At 44.9% G+C, this 10,573-nt stretch overlaps 1 protein-coding gene across 1 annotated transcript; it reads left to right on the top strand.

The window, feature by feature from the left end:
• Positions 1–2,531: 2,531 nt before the first annotated feature.
• Positions 2,532–9,073, top strand: FGF3 (fibroblast growth factor 3). Its single transcript, XM_061453082.1, has 3 exons — positions 2,532–3,308; positions 5,121–5,224; positions 8,210–9,073. Exons 1-3 carry the CDS (start codon positions 3,068–3,070, stop codon positions 8,540–8,542), a joined length of 678 nt encoding a protein of 225 aa, XP_061309066.1. The 5' UTR covers positions 2,532–3,067; the 3' UTR covers positions 8,543–9,073.
• The last annotated feature ends 1,500 nt before the right edge of the window (positions 9,074–10,573 follow it).

The following is a 10,573-nucleotide window of genomic DNA, read 5'->3' as shown; positions in this document are numbered from 1 at the left end:
AAGCGGAATCGTCACACATTCACACACATGTGTGTGTGTAATGTTTATTACAGATTAAATTCAGTCAGCATTTTTAAAGGGGGGGGGGGGGGCTTTCCAAATTTTATGAGGTTTGCAGGTTTTTCCCTCCTTACGTTTCCATTTACTTAATATTTAAATGGAACTATGCATCGCTGTGCTGTGAAGATCTCAGACGCATATACACGAATATGTAAGGGAAGAAGACAAGTGCTTTGGATGCTTACAGTGCGCATGGTGTAAGGATAAAAACATCTGTCCCAGATACCCTATTCTACCCAGGAGAAACGCTGTTCCACGGAAAATACTCATTCCAAGCCACTTAATGGCTCGTTGTCTGCTGTAATCCTAATGTAGTTGTAACTACATTACATACTAGAGCGCATTTTCCCCTCCACGTGAAGTAACAGACCCAAACTGCTCCCTGTGATTATTACTTCGGGGTTATAAGAAGCTTTGGGGCATAATTAAAAATATTTCCAGCAAGCCCACATCTGACATCCCCCCCACCCCGGTTAGAATGAGACCACATCAAAGGGACTGTTTTGCAAAGGATCTGTTTGCAAAGGATCTGTTTGCAAAAAAAATGGTCACCAGACAACTGAAAACACAAGAGTGGGCTTATGTTTTATTGCAGAGATGTCTGGCTCGAGCACAACTACTTCAGGTTACTTGCTACTCAGTGTTGTACTAAGCGAGGCAAGCTACTTACAAACCCTTTGCTATTTCCGTGAAGGTTGTATTCTTTTCGTTTTTAAAGGGGAACCATTAATGACAGAGCCGTTAAGTGTTGCCCTCCCTAAGAAGCAGAATACACAGCTCTGGGAAGCGTGTGTCAGATGCCCAGGGCGGAAAGACTTGTAGATGATGGTGCTAATTACGAAGATGTGACCAAGATGGAAGCAATTTGAGCAGAAGTCATTAATGTGCTACTCTTCCACCCACTAAGCTTTTGGGTTTCTTATGGGGGGGGGGGGGGGGGAGGTCTTGTGACATTGGGGGTGTTTTTAATGAAAAATTGCCTGCAAATCCTAAACTGTAAAATGGCAGCTGCACACCCATGGGGCGCTGCTCGGACCAGATATGTCCTCGGAGGAGATGGCTGTAATTACTGGCAGTAATTAAGTGTTATCTCGCCTTCACGACGTTCCGCTGAAAGCATCTTCCAGGAGAGTTCCACGTTCACTTATTTTTCTGCCACCACTTTTGCCTTGTAGCTCGACAGAGGGTCCGAGTCTGTACGACCCGATTCCCAAGGGATTCTTGGAAGGAAGGGCTGCTTCTTTTGGGAAGGACTGAAGGATTTATACCGTAAGCAACGAGTCCTGCTACACGCCAAGATTGTGGTCCAGTGTGTTTCTGTTCTCGTATTTTCCCGTAGATACGGTGCTTTAATTATTTGCATTTCCAGTGGTTTACTTTTACTACATGCACTGGAACTGCAAGACAGCCTGGAAGTGGCATTGCAGCAGCACGGCAATAAAGAATTAATTGTACAAACATTTATCCCCAGATCAAACCGTCCGTGAGAGGCTGGGGTTTAACTTGCGGGGAAGACAAGGGGGAGGAAGGAGTGGTGGTAGAGGAGAGGGGTGCTTCCTTTTAATCCAGGCGACTGTATAATGAAAAGCCTTTTAGCCTTGGAGGACTAATAAATATTAAGCACAGCTTAAAGTAGGAAGAAATTTTCGATATCATTTCGTCCTTCTGCAATTCCTGTTAGGGAAAGGTTGTATCACTTAATTTTCCCACTAGTAAAAACTTCTTGTTTAGTTTTAAAGTTGTGTAAGAAAATCCTCGTGTTCTACATAAAAATGTCTTTAAAAATATTTTATATAAAAAACAACCCATCTCAGATTGATCAAGGTCAAACGCTTGAATTCTGACGTGCCTCACTTCAAAGGTGTATTTATGTGCCCTTCCAACACATTAATACTAATTATCTCCCAAACACTTCCCTAAAACTCCTACTGCCTTTTTCAGATGCAAATCTGATTAACGAGCCGCCTTTGAGCCGCATACACAGGGAACAGCTCAAATCCCGGAGCTGTTGTACCTTTTGCCTTCCTTTCTATTTATTCCTAGGCAGCTCCATCACCTTTGGAACTCGTAGGAACGGGTGTGAAGATACGCGGTAGCGGGGGCAGTTCTCCTAGAGCTAAGGAGTACCATAGTTAAGGAGAAGGATATGCTCCGGCTTCTTGCATATCATAAAGCTCCGGGTTTAGCGTTAATTTAAAAATTACTAAAAGACCCTAAAGAATGCGTATCTGTAACCACGAGCTGTTTGATTTACTAATAACTGTTTGCTTTCAACACGGGGGACAAAGTGGGGCGTGTGGAAGATGTTCACTCCGAGCATCATCCCATCCCTCCCACCCACCCCCCCCCAGCCTAACCGCGGCTGCCGCGGCGGTGCCCAGCGGAGGTTCCGCGCCTCTCCTAGAGGCAGGAGCAGTAGCTAACACCAACCCCCTTCCCCCCCCCCCTTCCTCTCCTTGCGGGGTGTCGGGGCAATGCTGTGTAATTTTATCCACGTTGCGCTCTGGGAGTTCACACGAGAGCGGTACCTTTCGCCTCCTCTGCTTTGTATTAGTTGGTAGCAGATCAGGCTATTGTTGCAGGAAGCTGCTTTTATTTCTATGCTCCGTCGATCAACTGTTTCCCCCGCAGTCTCTGCCGAAATTCAGCGGGTGTCACCCTCTTTTCTGTCTCCCCCTCCCTCCTCCTGCCTCTCTGTCTCTCCTGCATGCCGTCTGTCTAGCCAGAAACCCAAGGAGAAGGCTGATCATGGCAGCTCCATCTAATACAAACAGCTGGGACTCTTCGGTGGCCTTTGCTGATGTCTATTGATTTAAGTAAATCTGAGACAGATAAAAGGGGCAGGTCGGGGCCGATAAAATCTTACCAATGCTTCGCGGCTCGAAACAGTGTGTGCTCTGCAACTTCGGAGTGCTGCTAGCAAGACGGCTTTAATGGGACCCTTGGTGCCATTTGCTCCAAGCCTTCATCTCCCCGGCAGACTAAGCGCTGCTGCCACCATGCCACAATGGTTATAATTTGGATCTTGTTCCTGACTTTGTTGCAGGAGCCGTGGGCCCCGGGGAAGGCCACCGGTGCCCTCCCGAGCCACCCCCGGCAGTGCCGGGATGCGGGGGGCCGCGGCGGCGTCTACGAGCACCTCGGGGGAGCGCCCCGGCGAAGGAAGCTCTACTGTGCCACCAAGTACCACCTCCAGATCCACCCCAGCGGCAGGATCAACGGCACCCTGGAGAAAAACAGCGTCTACAGTGAGTACCGGCAACACCTTTCCCTATCCCGCATCCCCAGAAGGGGGGGGTCTCTCCCTCGGACCAATTGCTGCGGCGGCGGCGGAGACAGTGCCGGACGGAGCGGTGGTGAAGCTGCTCCCGCCTCCCCTCCTGCCTGGGGCCGGAGCTGGACGTGGGGTTGCTCCGTCAGGGCTCCTCGGCGAGGGAGCTTGGGTACCCCCAGTGCCGGAGCTTTCTCGCCCTCCCCTCGCCGGGCTCAGCGAGATCCCGTCTCGGATCCGGGGGCTGGCGGGCTAGATGGGGCACCCCTCTCTGCCCCTGTCCCGATCGTGGGGACCTGCCCTGCGGCGGTGGGGCTCAGAGCGGGATTCCTAAATCCGCCCCCCCTCCTCCTCCGATGGGGACCGGGACCCTACCCTGCTCATCCTGCCTGACCTATCACTTGTCCTCGCCCCAGTGGAGGATTCCCACGCTAGCCCTGCCCAAGCCCGGGCCGCTGGGAAGCCGGTGCCCTCCCCGACGGGCAGCAGACTGCCCTTGCCTCCCTCAGTTTATCTCCCACGGGGAGCTTGAGCTTCCACGGGCTAAATCACATCTGTCCCCTTTGACATGTGCTGCGGATAGGCGGTAATTAAGATGAAACGGGATATGTGGGGAGTGAGGGAGTTTGTGCGAGGGCGGCAGGAGGGAGCGGAGCGGAGCGGGATCAGCGGTGCCGCGGCCCCGGGGGAGCGCAGGGTACAGCCCGGCCCCGGCCCCGCCATCCCAGAAAGCTTAAATCCCGTCTGGTGATGGCACACAGAGATAAGGGAGACCTCAGGGATCTGTCTGAAGTCCATAAAGGAAAACCGCTATTTCCTAGAGAAAAGCGCCCTCATTATCAACGCCTGGAAGAGGCATCCTTCGGCAGCGATCCGGGACCTGATTCAAAACAGCTGTACCAAACCCGCCCCAATTCTCCCAGGCCAGTAATCCAACTCTGCAGAGGGGACAGGCGTCAGCTCTGCAGTATCGCTGCCAATAGACAGCAACGGATTTAAGTGCAGGGGGCACCTCTTGCCTTCAGACGCTCAGGGAAAGTCATTAAGGGGATTGAGAGTAGAATCTGAGCAAGACAGCGAAAGAGCCCTGCATGTGTGACGCTGCATCTCCCAAGCCATTTGTGCCTCTGACAACATTGTTGCGCCTTCGGCTGGACATAAACGCTTTAGCTGATATTGCACCAGCCTCACCTGCGATGCTTTCCTTCCTCTCGAGACCCCATCTTTGACGGCCTGAAAATCTCCTTCCTTTTAATTTGGCTTGGACAGTCGTAATGTCCTTGTCTGGAGGGCTATGTTGACCTCTTAAATGACAAGTTTCTTTCATTATTATATACCTGGCTCCAAAATGCAGCCAACTCACTCTGGTTTTCCCCCTGGAGAGCTCAGCAAGGGCTTTGTCCTGTGATGGGCAGCTTTGTGACTGGCTACAATAAGTCAAGAGCTCTTGTGTTAGTAAGAATTGAAGAGGATTTAAACTTTTACATACATACAGGATTAAGCGAACCTCTAGTTCAGTGTCAGATCTTTTTCATTTTTTAAAGAGTTCAATCTCTATCAGACATCTCAGGATTTATTGTCAAGCTTGTCTCAAGCAGTTCCCACATGTTGGTTTATACTGTTCCAAATAATAGTCTGGTTTAAGTCATGGTTGCACTGTGATCTTGATGTGAGGTAGTGAGAGCTGTGAAATCACACTCTGCAGGTAAGCAGATGTTCAAATGTGTCTCAGGAAATTACACGTTATGGTGGAACAACAACATATCTCATAACTTTTTTCTGTTTCTAGGTATTCTTGAAATAACTGCTGTTGATGTTGGAATCGTTGCCATCAAGGGGTTGTTCTCTGGCAGATATCTGGCCATGAGCAAAAGGGGCAGACTTTATGCATCAGTAAGTTGTACTTAAGATTGATGTCTGCCTGTCACTTCCTATGGGCAGAAGGGGCTTAGTGGGGAGTAGTGATTTGTTATAAATAACCATTTAGAGAGAAAAGAGTAATGTTACAACCGATTTCTGTCTGGAATTATGCAGATAACAAATTGGTATACTTTTTAGAGTGAAAAGAAGCTGTGTTCTTATTTTCTTTTTGCCTGTATTTGATATGGATCTTGGGCACTAGCAGAGGATATACATGTTGGATCACAAACATCCGTAAGTAAATGAGCATCTCTTACAAGAAAACAGCCAACTGACAGGATTTTCTTTGCACAGAGCATTTGGCTGGGCAGTGGAAGTATTTACAGGTACTAAAAGGCAAGGCTATAGCAAGGAAAAGAAGTACGAGAAGCTGCAAGAAGATAAAGGTGAAAATAAACACCTTATTTTACTCCTTTGACCTATTTTTTTTTTTTTTTTTGTCCTGGTCTTTGAGGTAAAATCTGAGCTTTGCTGATATTAGTGGAAGCCTTGCCTTTTCAGCCCAGCCAATATTTCACCTTAGTGAACAAAACACTTCAGCTTAGACTTCCTTGCACTCAGGAATATACAAAGGCATATTTGTCAGTGTGTATACTACACACATTATCTACCTCCCTAAATTTCTTAAATTGTCTTTGATTGCATCCCTAGCAATCTTGTGATCTCCTACTGTCTAACAGCCATACTGTGCAGTTTCTCCAGGAATACCGTGGTATGGAAACATATTTGAGGAGGGTAAATATGGCTATGTAGAATTTGCTTCCTCCAACTAGTCCTTAGATAAGATTCTGTCAACTTGAACAGCATAATATATCCTCAAGCAATGCCAGCTTTTCCACATGAATGCCACCTTGGTAACACAATCAACTCAGTTTCCTCGTTTAATGTATTCATTCCTCATTTAATGTATTTTACTCCACCTTTTTTAAGAATGATCAGATAGTGTTTACGACCCAGCTTCTGTAATGTGCTTTATGTGATGCACACTGATTAAAGCACGTCACAAACAATTCCTGTAAAGGAAAATGCAGCTGAAGTGGCATGAGAACATACTAGCTCTGCTGTGCCAGAGCTAAAGCTGGCCACTTCTATGGTTCCAGTTAGTATTCTGATTAAAGTGGGCGTCTTTTTTGATGGAGGTTGCTGCATTAGCTGAGAGACAGTGTTGCCCCGAAGAAATTAATGGGAAGGATGAATTTTCAAGTTCTTTCTCATCTTTCCTTCTTCTTGTTTTTCCTCCAAATGAATTAAACTTAAGTAAAACAAGACTAAAAAATTCTGAATAAAAATCTGCTTGCCTACAGCAGTATAGCCCAGAGAATCCTGGAATAGGATAGCCCAGAGAACCCTCATCTCCTAGACTTCCCTTTCTAGTGTGAGGAGCATCAAGCCATCCTGAAGTTTGTTCAGCTCTCATATGCCAAAGGATATCAGCCACAAAAGGTTTCTGAACAACTAAAAAAAGATAATTTTTGCTGTTCCAGCTCAGGTCTGTGACAGACTGTTTCAGATTTGCGTTTCAGAGCTGCAGGGATAATCCAGGAAAACCTGTTTCTCTCCAACTTTTTTTTTTTTCTTTTTCCCCAGAAAAACAGTATTGGAATAACTCTGCTATTCCTTGGCTCACCAATTTTCCCATGTCAATAAAATGAATTTGTTGAGCCTCCAGAATTTGTTTGCATCCTTAGCAGATCTGTGATAATCCTTTAAGTTTATCCTCTGTGGTAAACCCTTGACAATCAGAACTGAGGCAGACAGCAGAACAAATCTACCTACATCTGGAGGTTGCGTGTGCTCCAGCACCACAGCATCTGAAACCCTTGTCCTTGTGAGGAAGGGTACTTCTGTTTTACAGCTGTGAAGCTGAGACATGTGGAGCCTTTTAAAACCTTATTAAATGCCTATTGGCATTCTGGTGACTGAATATCATTAAAGACATGTTGGTGGTGGAGCCTATGGCTTTTCAAGCCCCAGCTTGGCTACCTGTGCCCTTCCCACGTCCTCCGCAGAGGAGAAGTGAAATAAGAAAAGCTCAGTGAAGACCAGGGTACCAGTTCCCTTCTGCCTCAGGGCCTTACATGTTAGATATTGAAATTCTCATCATGCAGGTACAGCAAAGATGATTTTAGTTAAGAAAACATGTACAGTGTGGGCGGTCCTTTACTTGCTGTGTTCCTACTGCTCTCAGGGAGGAGGAAGGAGTCCTCATGCCAGGCTTTTGCACAGTTTTCTCTCAGCTGAGATGAAAAGGGGGAGATTTTGACAGCTCATGTAAAATGTGAGCACCCAGGATGGGTGCATATTCTCCCTCAGGGGTTGTGGTAAAGGAGCAGCCTAGCATTTCGGAGGAACACACTGGTGGGCAGGGTGTGCTTTTGTTTTGTCATGCTTAAGCAAACAAAGAAGCTTCATAAAGTTGATTTTTTACTGCTCAAATATCCATAACAAACTGGGTGTAATAGACTACAGGTGTATCTAACTATTAATAGACCAATTGAAGAACCAGATTTTACATTAAACTGTAGGATTTTACCTTTTTAATAGATGGCAAAGGTTGATAGGCAGCACTGCAATCATTCGTTAGGTTAACAGGCATATTTAGATCAGTAAGCACAAAACCAACACATTTACAGCAGAACAATCAATCAGCAGAGTATTGATTCCTGTTGACACAACATTTTTTGTTTTCAATTTTTTTTTTTGGTCTCTTTCTGTCTGTGATCCTGAGTATCCTCACAGTGCTGACAGGGAGTGCTTTGTTGCAAATCAGCCTCAGTGCTTCGCTTCTGCTTACCTTTCGTAGCACAAGAAGTCTCAGTTTTTCTCATCACACATATTGCTGTCCTAAATTTATCCTAAAATTGAGTCTTGCTTAAGACTTCAGTCCAGTCTTCTGGAGTTAGAAGAGATCTGTTACTCATATGGCCTTTCTTAAATTTTGTGATGTTTTCTTTACAGGAAAATTATAATGCAGAGTGTGAATTTGTGGAGAGGATCCATGAACTGGGTTACAATACTTACGCATCCCGTCTCTACCGAACTGTACCTAACAGAGCAGGCACTAAGCGCAAAGCCAGTGCAGAGAGACTCTGGTATGTCTCAATCAACGGGAAAGGACGACCTAGAAGGGGCTTTAAAACTCGCAGAACACAGAAGTCCTCTCTCTTTCTGCCCAGAGTATTGGATAACAAAGACCATGAGATGGTCCGACTGTTCCACGCAAACGTGAAGTATCAAGAGAGTCTCCTGAAGCCCCCATACAGGAACCAGCGAAGAAGGAGAGGACACTGATGGGGATGGAGGAATCCTCTATGGGGCTGGAAGTGACTGAGAGTCTTCAAAACACTACTAAAAACCTAACAGCTATGATTTTATGAAAAGCATTAACACAGACAGGTTTTATGCACTGTATATCTGACAGTCACATCACTTACTTTAGCTATTGTAGAATTATTATCTGTGGTAAAAGAGACATGAGATAAACTAAGGCACGTTCAAATGTATATTAGTTGAATGCAATGATTTTGTCAATGACTTTCACATTTTCTTTTCTAAAAAAAAAAAAATCCAACAAAACTATTTTCATTACTAGTATTTTCATTCTAACTTTCCAGAGGGTATTATCTTAGTGACCCTGTCCTCCTAGAGCATATGGATGTTTTACACTTAACAATTTTGTGTCCACAGAGGATATATCACTTTCATGGCTGTTTTAGCAGTTCCTCAAGAAAGGCTACATTCCTATTTTTATGAAATACAGGAGTTAGAAAACTGGTTTATTTTTTAACATACATATATTTAGTTTATGACGAGCCGGTATCATAGAATCACAGACTGGTTTGTGTTGGAAGAGATGACCTTAAAGCTCATGCAGTTCCATCCCCCTGCCATGGGCAGGGACACCTTCCACTAGACCAGGTTGCTCCAAGTCTCCCCAGCCTGGCCTTGAACACTGCCAGGAATGAGGCAGCCACAGCTTCTCAGGGCAACCTGTGCCAGTGCCTCACCACCCTCACAGGGAAGAGTTTCTGCCTAAGATCTCATCTCAACCTCCTCTCTGTCAGGTTAAAGCCATTACCCGCCTTGTCCTGTTCTTACAGGCCCTTGTCACAAGTCCTCCTCCAGCTTTCTTGTAGCCCACCTTTAGCCTCTAGAAGGTATAGGTATCAATTACACTGTCCAAGAAAAGTAAAATTGTAAGCTACTTCAAGAATTTCAATAGAGCTACGCATTACTAGATTATTCTTGAATTTGTTTAACTAAAAACACAGGACACCTTACCTTGTCATTCAATAAATGAATGTTGGTAGAGTTGCATTTGCATTGACCAAGCTTTAGCAATATGTATACCTCTTAACTGTCTGATGAATCTTCTCCTAAAATAGGACTCAAATAGGATGTGGAAGCTGAATTTGTGGTATGGACTGAACTTGTGGTATAGGAAAATTCCACATTGGGGATGAGACTTCTTATCAAGTACTTTTGCTTAGCTAAGTTTTCCACAGGAAGTCCTAGTTCTAGGTTAAATATGTTCCAACTATTTGGGGGTCAAAATAACAGTCTCATTGGGCATGCAAAAACTGTAGTGACACTGATTTAAGGTGGCTGCTCTGTTCTATTTTCGTTTCTTTTCCAATGCTTGTTATTTTCACCAGTCCTAAACTGAAACCTACAAATCCAGATAGGAGGTAATGATCTTGCATTTTGGTTCAATCCATATAAAATTGTGTTTCTATACATTTTTCTACTCCAGTTCTGGAAGCTGACTTTTACAAAGTTGAAGGGATTCCACATCACAAGTTTTATTTTGAGGAAGAGTTTAAGCTCTAAAAATGTCTCTTGACATCAATGGAGATGATAGAGTAACACAAAGATTTAGATGTGCTTGAGAAGCCCAAATAATGGACATTTCAATGAGATTTGGCCTTGTGCTCTTCACTTCCTAGAGTCAGAACTTGATCCAGCACTGCTAGAGAAAAGAGAGGCTGCACTGACATAAAAATTCAATCTGAATTTAACTAAAGGTCTGTAAGTTAAATACAACATTATGAAGAATCAGACAGTAGCAAATCCCATTCCTGGTCACATTGACACAAAGGTCTTCCTGTGAGCTACCTATTGAATAATAGTATGATCATTTAAAACTAGGTAGTGTAAATCTTCCATCACTAAGGAGGGAATTCTGTGAGAGAGAGACATAAAATGGGTCCATAGAATGAGTTTACTAAGCCTAGTAGCTACAGGTTTAGCACTGCTTATATCCTTACAAAGCTAAAACCAGAAAGGTATCTTTATACCAAAAAGTATGCACCTTTGTATGCT

This window comes from Pezoporus flaviventris, unplaced genomic scaffold (assembly GCF_033815535.1).
Source record: "Pezoporus flaviventris isolate CSIRO_AGI_PZ_B2104156 unplaced genomic scaffold, CSIRO_AGI_Pfla_v1 ptg000014l, whole genome shotgun sequence".
Taxonomy (NCBI): Eukaryota; Metazoa; Chordata; class Aves; order Psittaciformes; family Psittacidae; genus Pezoporus; species Pezoporus flaviventris.
This window is presented reverse-complemented; position numbering and strand designations above follow the sequence as displayed.

Excerpts from the sequence above, each read along its gene's own strand:
- FGF3 (XM_061453082.1), top strand. The coding sequence starts at position 3,068 with ATGGTTATAATTTGGATCTTGTTCCTGACTTTGTTGCAGGAGCCGTGG. Across the intron at positions 3,309-5,120 it reads GGAGAAAAACAGCGTCTACA|GTATTCTTGAAATAACTGCT; the intron begins GTGAGTACCGGC and ends TTCTGTTTCTAG. Across the intron at positions 5,225-8,209 it reads GGGGCAGACTTTATGCATCA|GAAAATTATAATGCAGAGTG; the intron begins GTAAGTTGTACT and ends TTTTCTTTACAG.